The sequence below is a fragment of the Pygoscelis adeliae genome, unplaced genomic scaffold, assembly GCF_000699105.1.
Source record: "Pygoscelis adeliae isolate BGI_AS28 unplaced genomic scaffold, ASM69910v1 Scaffold298, whole genome shotgun sequence".
In the NCBI taxonomy this organism is placed as follows: domain Eukaryota; kingdom Metazoa; phylum Chordata; class Aves; order Sphenisciformes; family Spheniscidae; genus Pygoscelis; species Pygoscelis adeliae.
This window is the reverse complement of record NW_008825303.1, coordinates 3,246,329-3,258,739: the sequence shown is the minus strand read 5'-3', so window position 1 is coordinate 3,258,739 and position 12,411 is coordinate 3,246,329. Positions and strand designations below refer to the sequence as shown.

The following is a 12,411-nucleotide window of genomic DNA, read 5'->3' as shown; positions in this document are numbered from 1 at the left end:
CTAGCAGAGGTTAAAGTATGCAATGTGCCTATCTGTTCTGTTCTAACATTAAATCATAGGTAGTAATCAGCAAAATGGAAGAATAAGATAAGTAGTAGGTAAATAATGGCAGATAAAAGAACTGCGTACATGTTCTGAGAAGCTGTTGAATAGCAAATAACTTGCTGCTTGAATGGGGTGGAATCCTGTTCTCAAAAGTATGAGAGAGTTTGTGAATGTTAGACTATGTAGAAAGTGTAGTTCACAGCATAGAAAAGTAGTATTTGAGAACAGGGAGCAAGACTTTAGTGTTCATAGCATGGTTACCCTCATTTCTTGACTACGTGCCTCAGAAGACTTCCATAGTGTAGTCAAAACTAAATCTGCCTAGATCAAATGTAGTTTGAAAACTACTGGCTAGCTTCCATTTGAGATGTTCCTAATAAACATATGCTATAACCTAGCAAAGATGTCTACGTTTAAAAAACCCCTAATTTTTGAGGAAGACTGCTTTATGGTGTTTGATAAAATAATTGTTGCCAACTAGCCTTGCTGAAAGGAGGGTTTGGTGTTCGAAGAAATTTACCATGTTGTTGTGTCTATTGTAGGCAGCAGCAGGTATACTGTGCTACGTGGGAGCCTATGTGTTCATCACATATGATGACTATGATCACTTCTTTGAAGATGTCTACACACTAATTCCAGCAGTTATTATCATAGCTGTGGGAACACTTCTTTTTATTATTGGACTTATTGGGTGCTGTGCCACAATTCGAGAAAGCCGCTGTGGGCTTGCTACGGTAAGTTGCAGAGCTTTTATATGATGGTGTTTGTCTGTTGTATATTTGGCTGCCTTCCCTTTTAATAGACTTCTAAAATATTTTAAAGTTTGTTCTAATCTTATTTTATGGCCTTAAATGTTTTCCCCTTATATTTTGTTATGAACATCTTATTTCAATTTTCTGTTCTGAGTAATGGTGTTAAATTAGCTAGTTCTGGCAGCAGAAGCCTCTTCAGCTTTACCTTTTTTAGAACTGTGGTCATCTCATTAAACAAATGTAAAACCATATGATTAAGTCATAACAGTTTTTAAATCTCCCTTTTACCTATTGTGGTTGAAAAGCTGAAATTGGACAGAGAAAGGTGATCCAGGAACCTTCTCGTTTTAGGTATCATGCATCAGGGTTAACTGAGGGTTGTTATGATGCCTAAATATTTTTCTTTATGGCTTAATTTGGACACTTTGTTTGCAGTATTTTATGCTATGTGTTTCCAAGCATTTTAACTGTAATTTCAGCTTGATAATTAGGTAGGAGAGAAGAGAGGCCAGTATTTAAACTGTCCCCACAGGGGTTTTTTTGGGCTTTTTGTTGGATGCTGTGTAGACTTCTTAACAGTTTATTTTAAAAGTGCTCTTAAATATACCAAGACAAATGCATAGCTTGCTGTCTCTGTCAGTTGTTACAGGGCTTAATCCAAAGAAACATTCCCTTAGCCCATCTACCACTCTTAGTAATAGCCTGGGTAGCTTCTTTGATGTGACGTTCCTATTTATCTAACAGAAAGAAGATTGAAAGAAACACTTGATTAAAGCACTCCAGTATGGTGTTTTCAGTCCTAATGATCACACTTGCCTGGCTGGGCAGCTTCTTATTACTTGGTAAAGCTATGAACGCTAAAGCTTCTTGAATGAAGTTAATTCTGGGCTCATTTGGTCAAATTAATTGCCTGCTTTAAGTTATCTGTTAAATCAAAACCTTACCTGAAAAATTACTTTAAATAGCAAAATCTATATGGAGACTTTCAGAAAGTAAATGGGTAAAACTATTTGCACAAACACTCTTGACTGTATTTTACAGTTTGTGATCATCCTGCTCTTGGTTTTTATCACTGAAGTTGTGGTGGTGGTTCTTGGATACATTTACAGAGCAAAGGTAATAAATTCTCAATTTCGGTAAATGTTTTGTTGTGAACTGTGACCAAAATAGAGTTGTAGTCTTTACTGCATTTAATTCTGTAGAACTTTTAATGAGTATTTGTTAAGGGAATAAAACCAAACCTCTAAGTGGGTTAATTTGAGATACCAATATCTTAAAATTTAGAACATCGATATTCTTCAAAGTAAAGCAGAAAGTTTTCTCGTAGGCCAAAAAACTAGCTGGAATATATCATTAACAGTTGAACAGCAGAGGGGAGTCATGGTAATTGGTATGTTTCCATTTTCCAGATGGTCTTCTAATTTATTTATGCTTTGACTTTGTGAATGATTGCGGTTACACAATATTTGAACGTAGGGCATATTGTTTTGATACGCAATAACTTAAATATTGTCTTGTGTTTTGGTATACAAACTAGCACTGCCTCATAATAAAATCAAATAGCTTGAATTTGTCAATGTATACTGTCTAGCTTTATACAGGTTGTTGAGAAGGGTTGTGGCTAAAGCAATTATGACTTCTCCCACTGTTTGTTTAATGGAAGTTAAGAAACAGGACCAGAAAAATGAAATTGTGTTTCTACCAGCATAATATGTGGCAGAAATACACCACATGGTATTAGAGATACCACAATGTAGCTTGAAGAAAAGAATTTTCTAACTTGCGCAGTTTCACTGGCTTTTATGTCTGCATCTAAACTTTGCCAAAAAAATAACAGAAAAGGCATTTTTAGCTGTGACATGTAGTATGATCGCATTATAGGACACTGCAGTGATATCTTAATAGCAAGCTGAACTACAACACCTTTCTTTGGCCTTCTGTGTTTATATAAACAACACGGGTCTTACTAGTTCAGTATTCTCTCCTTCTTGCTTTCTCCTGCTATCCTGGAAGAAACAGTGAGACAACCATCAAGTAAACCAAGCTAAAACTCTAGATTTTTACAAAGAAAGGCTGCCTTGAGTAAGCAGCTAACAGGAAGACCCTGAAATATGCATTATAAATCTGGCTTAATAACAGTTAGAATAGATTGCGTCAACAGAAATGCTTTATCAGCGGCGCTTAAATTCAGGATATATTTTTCTCATGTTCTACATTTGACTTCTGGTATCTTGGCAGTGCACTGAGAAGATCATTTGGGACTGCGAAGCTTATAGTGGAAGTAGTCCTTGGAAGCAGCTGAGGAAAGCAGTACCATTCCTGGAGAATGGGAAACATGTTGAGTTCTTACATGCTAACTTGAATGGTTGCCTTCTGCTCTAATACTTGCAGAGGTGTAGTGTATTACAGTATAGTTATTCAGGAATTACTGTGGATCTGCTTTGGACTAAGCTGTGGTCACCTTATTCGCTTCTGTGTTCCAGTCTTAAAATGGCTTGCTCTCTTCCAGTTAACAGCATTCAGAGCAGACAAAAGCACATGCGTACATCTTTCTTCCCTAGCCCATCTGAAATTACACACTTGAAACACTTGAAAATGGGATTGGTCCCAACTGCATGTTCCTGTGGCCTCTCATTTTTGTCTTGCTACCATACAGTTTCACAGCTGTAGGTAATGCAGGGTCAGAGCTTAGAGGAAGAGGGAAGGTAGTCTCTTTTTGGTGGCAGTATGGTTTTACGTTAAGCCATTTGTGGGAGTCAGTATTTGAAAACTAAATCTTAAATCTTTTGAAAGGATGGACAGATTTTGTTAGTAAAAATTGGCAGTTTTCTACTACACTGCTGTACTTAGCATCTTAAACTATTGTTTTCAAGTGCAACAGGAGTGTCAGAAATAACATAAATTTATTACCAGTGAACTGGGAGGTGAAATCTGCTTAGATTTCCGATTATTTTTGCCAGGATAAATAAGGCAGCTCTGTGCTTTGCTAATTCTGTTCTGTTGTTTCTGACATGGCATGTATAGATCTGTGGGGGGTTTGTTTGTTTGTTTTAAAAAGGCACCTTAACCATGTTAGATTTACTTTACTGTTAAGTGTACAAACTTCTAAACAAAACTTTACAAACAAAAGGAAAGATTGAAGTCATGGCAGTTGTTCATCAAAACTGTTGGTACCAAGTGAGACTAAGTATAATGTCTCAAGAAAGTGGTATTGTGCCCTTTTAAGTTGATACAATGACTCATCTTAAAATCACTTAATTTTCCAATATGCCTCTGTAAACCTGCACGTATGGATCCAATTCAGACTCCTACTCCTTCAGAGCAACGTGAAGCATGCCTAGGTCATATTGTGATAGACTGACCTGCTGCAGAATCTGCTAGCATTGGTCCTTATCAGTAAAAATAAGGGTTTTAGTAAATGGCAGCAGGGATTAACCAGGCTGCCGGTTGAGGACTTACTGGGTTTTTTTTTCCCCTGGGTGGAGTAGTTCACTCTTTTCATTTTTCATAAAACCTGCCAGTTAGCTAGAGCTAGTGACTTCTGTTTGTATTGTATGTAATTTGCATGGCTTTCAGGCATAATGTTGCCCTAATTGAACCATAAACTAAATGATACACAAGCAAGCACTGAAATAAATGATTTAAAAACCTATATGACAAATTGGACAGCTGTTTAGTTACATGAATCAGAGTTGTAAATCGCATCAGTTAAATCATCGAACAATTAATTTTAAGCTAGTCTGAAACAAGTTGCCTGTGCAGGCTAAATTGACTTTTACTCGTATCTGTCTTGATACAGATTTACTTCTGAAGATAACCAGCATTCTTGGGGGGGGGAAGGAAGCTTGTGCTATTGCTGCAGAAAATTCTTCCATTAAAGCATTTAAGGGAATGATGTGTTGGCAAGACCTTCCTACTGTAACTTGCAAATCTAAAGAATATGTATGCTTAGTTAATGCTCAGCCCTAAGATCACATTCCTTGCACATAATTCCTGTTGAATGTGATAGAAAAAATCAATTCAGAGCTAATCTTACTATTGTACAAATGTTTAGCTACACCAAACTTTCTGTGCATTTAAGTTACAGTTTACAGTGAGACATTACTTAAAAGGTTCTAGTAAGATTTCCTCCAAAATGGGCACTGTAAGACGCCTTTTTGGGGGACAAATGATGATTCTTGGGTAGCATCCATTTCTAACACATGTACTTATCAGCATCTTTAGCAGCTTGACTCATCTGCAGTAGCTTTAGGGAGCTATTCCAGTAACTGTTGCTATGTACAATGTACTGCCATCAACATTTCTCAGGAAGTGTGGGGGGACTGGGACTGAACAGAGAGCTTGGTCACTGTAGGGTAGAACAGTCAACCAAAAGACCTCATCTTTGAGAATTTACCTGTGCTTCAATCAGAATGGGAAGAGCAGGTGGTATGACTTACTCAACTCGTTCCCTTTGGGACAACAAGGATATAACCCAGATGGTTATACTGGTTTTGGTTTGGAACTTTGAAGGAGGAGTAGGAAGTCAAAAGGGGAATGCATGCCCTTATGGAGAGCCCTTAACTTCATGGAATGTCTGCCACAGTGTCGTAATAAAAGCAATTTCCTTTCTGAGATCCATTGCAAAGCTACTTTATCTAAAATCTTATGGAAGATAGCTGCTTGTTTTTTTTTTCTTGTCCATTAGCTGCAAGCTAGCAACATCTTTGAAAAAGTCAAGTTAGAATTTTAAGAAGCTGTACCACCAAAGTATGCTGATTTCAGATGATAGGGAGTTACCTTGGTTTCCTGAATTGCTATAATTAGCAGTGGAATAATTTTACCTAGACCTGTACTACTTCTGTTGGTGTGCTAATGCAGATGCTTTCCTAATACTTCACAGGTGGAGGATGAAGTTGATCACAGCATTCAGAAAGTATACAACGGATACAATGGGACAAATCCTGATGCAGCCAGTCGTGCTATTGACTATGTACAGAGGCAGGTGAGACAGCGAGACACATAGGAACTTTTCAGTCCTTTCTGTCCTTAAAACATAGATGCTGTGTTGCTCTGCTACTCGTGTAGCATGTCTTCCTCCATTCTGACAAATTAGGAAACAGCTGATTGGTCAATAAATAGCTTAACTCAGTTAAAATTAGTAGGATTATGACACTGTTGATGGGGAGATGCATTTTGTGTAATTGGCTATCTACGAATCAGTGTTTGCATTCAAATATTTAGTACTTACGTATTCTGCAATGGAACATAATCTTAATATGCTTGTGTTCTTGGTATTGTAACTAGAATTGTTCTTATCCCACTTCTTGACTGATAAACATGTTGGCTTTTTACCTGTATGATTTTTTCAGTTGCGCTGTTGTGGGATCCATAACTATTCAGACTGGGAGAATACTGTCTGGTTCAAACAAACTAAAAATAACAGTGTGCCGCTTAGCTGTTGCAAAGCAGCCCTCAGCAACTGTACTGGCAGTTTGACCCGCCCAATGGACCTTTATTCTGAGGTAAGACAGCCAAAGTATGAACTTATGTAGCCACGTGCGTTTGCTGACAATTTAATTTTCTTTTGTGAAGTCTTGGGTGTATTTGCTTTAACAGGAAATAAACATGGTTTCTAGAGGGGGGAAAATCTCTCCTTTTTTCATCTGTGATATAGTAAGTAATGACTTTTTTTAGTGTTTGGATTACCTTTCTGCACAGTTTGATGCTTTTGGGGTGGTTTGGGGTTTTTTTGGTGTGTGTCTAAATGTGGTTGACAGATGGTTATATAATAAGTCTACTTGTTTCAGGGGTGCGAGGCTCTGGTTGTAAAGAAGCTTCAAGAGATCATGATGTATGTCATCTGGGCAGCACTGGCATTTGCTGCTATTCAGGTAAGAGAGTATTCTTTAGCTGTAAACTTTTTCTCAGATGAAATTCTAAACTGCTGTCCAGGTTATCACAGGTATGCACAGGATGATAACAGCCTTAGTCCCTACTTGGTTTGAGGGATAAATGAACATCAGTCAAAAGGATCTAAACACTTTAACACATAACTTCTCAACCATGCATGGTCTAAAAACTACTGCTATGTGGATGTATATTGTATTAGGTTTGAAGATAGCTGAACAGTCAATGTTACGTGCAGTAATCTACTACAATATAAACAGTAAATTATTTCTTGAAAGCTAATTATCTAAGTGTTAAGTGTCATGAATGTGCTCTGATGGCATTTAACACTTGAAGAATTTGCATAGTATTTAATTTCCAACTTTAAAACAGATAGCTTATACTTCATGCCATTTTAGAGGTATATCAGCTTAACTATGCTTCATGGCATACCAATAATGTCAGGACCACCCAGGAGATACACCAGGGTTTTTGATAGCATACTCTGCTCTTGTTCAACTGAGCTTTGCATTGTGTCTTGAAGATTTCTTGGTTCCTGGACTTAAGCAAAAAAGAGGTTCTAAACTGGAGACCCTGCCTACCTAAAATTGAGCACAGGCTGTCTCCTACATGAACCTTAATTGTTACAGTTACCCTGGTCATAAAGTAGCTGAGGAAGTAGTCTAATGTGTATCTCAGTATTTAGATTTTTTTAAAAGACAAGGACTGTCTTCTAAACATATCTGTAAAATTGGAATTTTGAATGCTCATCAATTTGGCACGCTTAGTACATTAATTACATTATTTTCGGACTGTGCCGATGTTATGGCCTCTAAGAAATGAGTACATATGTTGAATCCCAAGAGACTTGAAAACTAATTTCAAAGTTACTTTTGTGCCCTTAATAGCATTTGAATTCAGAAAACATTGTACCTGTTGAGTCAGGCTGTTTAGGCACTTTTGTTTTTCAAAAGCAGCTTTTGAGCTGGATTGTATGTTTGAAGGTAAATGATCTTTTGCAAACAGACTTGTGAAAATATAGTTAAATTTCTATTTCACTGCTACAAGGATATACTCATAGTTAATACTGTGTACGGTAATATTGTTGAACTGTCCAGAACCAGATTACTTCAGCTATGGAACTTTAAATTTGGTGAGATCTGTGCACAGTCCTCTGAAGGAAGGTATTTTTTAATTGCTGTTCTTAAAGTTTTAACTGTTAAAGCAATATTTAGTCTGCTTGAATACTGAAATACATTAATTTACATTACACAAATATATTTACCACAACCGTGGTTACTATGGCAGATCTTTTATGTAGAAAAAAAATGTATGTTATGAGGCTAGATGAGCTGAATCCTAAGAGGAGGCATTATTCTTAGTTTTGGAGTTTGCAAGTTGACTAACGGGTCTGCCCCAAAATGCAGCACAGTTATAATCCTCTGAGATTGGGCCAGAATTTCTGATGTGTGCTTGCAATGGCAATGTGGCTGCTTGCATCCTTCTGTTATTCCTGGCTGATCAATTCTACGCAAGCATGTTAGCTGTATCCCTTCTGCAGTGGGTGCTCTTCGATTTGCCTCCACGTGTCAGTAATCAAGCTATTGGCAGAAAGTACATATTGTCTAAATAGTTTGTCAAGAAAATAAGAATATCAGAAATTTCTTTGCTAGTGCTGCAGTATTTTGACATCTTTTTGCTTAAAGTTAAAACAAGCTACATGATACCTGTTTAGAAAATAAAGATAAATATAGAATACAGGGTGTTGGGAATACCCGTGAAATTTCTGTCTAGTAATATTCACTGAGTGGTAATCACATTTAAGTCTATCAGAGGTCATATTCTTGTATCTTTGCTCCACAGCTGAAATGGTTGCAAATTCACATGTTTTAAAATGACATTAGTTTCAATCAAGTTGATACTAAACAGTATTCAAACTGTTCTATTTATCTCCTGAAACTTATGACCTAAGTTGTTACATCCTCTTATTTGTAATACAGAATTTAAGTATGTGCTTAGCCTGATTCTCAGCAAAATAGTCTGTGGGCTAATTGAAATGGAGATAAGAATGTAAACTTCAGCAAATGGCCTGTAACTTAGGTCATGTCCTGTAAACTTAGAGGACTAATTATGTTTTTCTTACCTTTTGGTAAATTTTACTACCTTTCCTATACTCACTGCGTAGAGTCCACTCCAAACAGATTATTTCATTTGTTATGCAACAAAGTTGTCGAAAGTTCATTGGACAATAGCTTACAGTGAACAAGTTTAGCCTTCAGTACTTTCTTTAAAATGAAAAGACTGAGAAGAGGAGAATTTTCGCAGGGCTTGGAATTTGTGGAAGACTTGGTCTTTTCTGCATAGAAGTAATGTTTGGTATGTTCATGTTTCAGTTCCGTGGGGATCTTCCAGTGTGCAATAGTTCCCTGGTCTCAACCACAGTGACAGCATAGAACTATTCATAAATAGGAGGCAAACTGAAGGGAGCAAAGTCATTGCAGTGCAGTAGGCTTGCTGCTTGATTAGCTGCAGAGTTCATTCTTAAAGATGGCTTTTGTAGTTAGTGATCACTGAGCTTGGCATATGTATATACAGCCAGTCAGCTTTTTTGTACAAAAAAAAAGGCAAATTGGTTTGAAAGATTGGATACAATTACTGTTAGCAGGCAAACTAAAAAAAAAAAAATATTTAATGGAAACAAACTAAACTTTCTGACTGTGGGAGATGTCTATGCTTTTCTGAAAGTTGAAGAGGGGGGATGCATGGATCCTTCCTCAACACAGACTTCTAAAATATTTTTGTTCACTCTAGCAACTGAAGAGAAACAGAATCAAATGCCTTAGAAAAGGTTTTAGAGGTGTTAGCATATTTTTTTAAATGACATAATAAATCACTTCTGTGGAGAAAGATGAAATATGGGAGTTACTTCTGTGTTTACAGTGAATTCTACGAATATGCTCGGTGGCCTCCTAAAGGATATAAATGGTTTAAATAGTAACTTAGAAGTTGCTTACATGAGGTTTTATTATAGTACCTGATTGTTTCAGATTTTACACAACTCTGTATAAATTGAATGTCTTGAGTGAGTCATTGAACAGGATTATCTTCGTGTGAGTAACTGTAAATGTGATAGAACTACTTTTATTTATTTGACATACTTGGTGAGAATGAATTATAGCAAAAGACTAAAGGAGGTGTTTCTCTGCAGCACACTCTTCATTTTATCCTTGTTTTGAACAGGGAAGAAGATGCAGTTTTTGTAATTGCAGGCTGTGAGCTTTCTTCAGAGTTCTGTTGCCACTGGCAACTACCATAAACTCTCCATTTTACAAGTCTAACTTAAGGGTTTTTTTAATTGTGGATATTACCTCCTCACTTAGAAGGGCTGTGTCCATGAAGAGTCATTCTCTCATGTAACTGTTTTCTCTTACTCTGACATGAATATAACAACCTGAGCAACCTGATCTAGTTGAAGATGTCCCTGCTTATTGCAGGGGGGTTGGACTAGGTGACCTTTAAAGGTCCCTTCCAACCCAAACCGTTCTATGATTCTGTGATAACATATGTTTGGGAGTTGGTCTGTGAACTGAAACTACCCAAGTACTCATGGAAAGTGAAGAAAGGTGCTGTTTTTACCAACAGGCTGAAGTACCATACTCTAGGTTACTCTCCATATGCTTTTTTTTGAACCTAAGCTGGTTTCTGCTATAGATCCAAAGCAGATAATGCACTCCAGACAAAGAATATTATTAATCTTTACAGCTTGTTTCTTTCCAGGAAATTAAAAGCTCATACTAGAATTTCATCATGCCTCTTTCTATTCACTGCTTCTTTGGACTTAGGATTTTTAAAACATTCTCTCTTCAGTCTTTCAGCAGACTGAAGTACTATGTTGCATGTACGATCATTTAGTTTTAAAACTTGTTATACATGTGATGTTTGCATCAGACTTTTTATTAAAAAAAGTAATTCTCCTTTTGTCCCAGTCCTGTGTGTTCACTGGGTTTTTGCTGTGTCAATGAAGAAGCTTTACACTTGGTTGTCTGCTTACCCATTTCATTCTTGTTTGCTTTCTGTTCAAGGGGTTTTTGGGATGGCTGGGTAATGCTTTATAATCCAGAGCTATGACAGTCGCCTCTTGAAATATTTGCATCTGTGAATAAACTTCTATGCATATGATCAAATCAATATGATCTCTTACTTTACTAGAAGCTATTGCCAATTACTGTAGACCATAGAACATAACACTGTACCTGATTTTTTTAGTAGGTACAGTCTTATTCTACCTTCAATAAACATGCAACATCTGTAAAATATCATGCCCTACATCCCTGATTACATTCATCTGATTAAAGTCTCCTAAATGTATACAGGGTGATCATACCCTAAATTCCTGGCAAACTTGCCAGCACAGTCATGGTACTGTGAATTTTAACAGCATGAAAATGTCTAAAAGTGAATAATTCACATTGGACTTAAGCTTTCTAATATGACATTTCAACAGAGATTGAGCATTTGAAAGAGATTTCAGCAGCGGAGTAGGTTCATAAAAACTCTAAAGTTTTGCTCTTTCTCATCGTAGCAATTAGAGGCTAATGCGTTTGAATGTCACTTTGATTTTTCATACTAGATACAGTATCTAAAAATCTGCAACTTTCATAAGAAAATTAGTAGTTTCTTCTATCTGAATTATTGAGGCAGAATACAAGTGGCTGACCAAAAATAACTTTTGTTAAAGATGTCCAAGACAGTCTGGCAAGAAAGTAAGGCTGGAGTTTGTGGCCCTTGCTTTTTGCAGCAGGAAACAAAGCTTTTTCAAGGACAGTGCATTTGTTGCCATTTACCTTATGGACAATTACAGTCTTGCGAAGCATGCTGACAATTTCTGTGCTGAGGTTAAATCTCTTGAAGTACCTTCTTTGTACTCAGCTTGTCTTCTTTTTTTTTCTCCATAGCTTCTGGGCATGCTGTGTGCCTGTATAGTACTATGTAGGAGGAGTCGGGATCCTGCCTACGAACTTCTCATCACTGGCGGAACCTATGCCTAGAAGAGAATGCGAACATGCAGTTCAATCTTATCTCACTTCTGTGGAAGGTGAATGGGCCAGGTCTACTGCAATAGCTTTCTTGCCCTAAGCATAGTCAAAGCACACCTTTCACAGATGAGGACAGCCGTACTGTATGCTGGTGACGGGCAAAACAACTCAGCTTTACACACGCCCATATAATTACCTGTGACTTTCACTGTTTTAGCCAGCTATTCATGTATCTAAATGTTTTAGTATACTAGTAAACTTTCTAATTTCAGAACCATTTGCAAGTTAAGTGTAATTTGGTTGATATGAAAGTCAAAGGATGTGTGCCTACTTTGGTAGATTACCTCTAAGCATTAACTGGCTGATTCTTGCATATAGAGAGAGCATTTCTTCAACCTTCACTACATGGAACTTTTTTGGCCAAAGTTGTACAAAGGAAGCCAGCTGTTATTTAATTTGAGGAAAAACAAGATTTTAATCCTGCCCCTCACCAGTGTCACTTTTTAAAAAACACTTAAGTGAAGTCCAGTACACTTTATATATAAAAATTGTAAAAAAAAAAACCTAACCAAAATTTTAGGATCATGTGACTGCAGTTTTGACCTTCAGAGATCAAATCTTTCAAACGTTAGTGGTTTAAAATATAAGCTGGCTTTTCAGGAGTATAATGTATGCACTACTGTTCTATAATGAAATAATTCTTTTTTCTA

The 12,411-nt window shown here is 36.9% G+C and overlaps 1 protein-coding gene across 1 annotated transcript in view; it reads left to right on the top strand.

Annotated features, from left to right (window-relative positions):
• Positions 1-12,411, top strand: part of TSPAN3 (tetraspanin 3) — a 27,372-nt gene extending 14,961 nt beyond the window's left edge. Inside the window, exons 2-7 of the mRNA XM_009330113.1 lie at positions 588-779; positions 1,839-1,913; positions 5,680-5,781; positions 6,149-6,301; positions 6,587-6,670; positions 11,621-12,411. Of these exons, the coding sequence (XP_009328388.1) occupies positions 588-779; positions 1,839-1,913; positions 5,680-5,781; positions 6,149-6,301; positions 6,587-6,670; positions 11,621-11,713 (699 nt within the window). The 3' untranslated portion in view covers positions 11,714-12,411. The remainder of the gene's footprint in view (positions 1-587; positions 780-1,838; positions 1,914-5,679; positions 5,782-6,148; positions 6,302-6,586; positions 6,671-11,620) is intronic.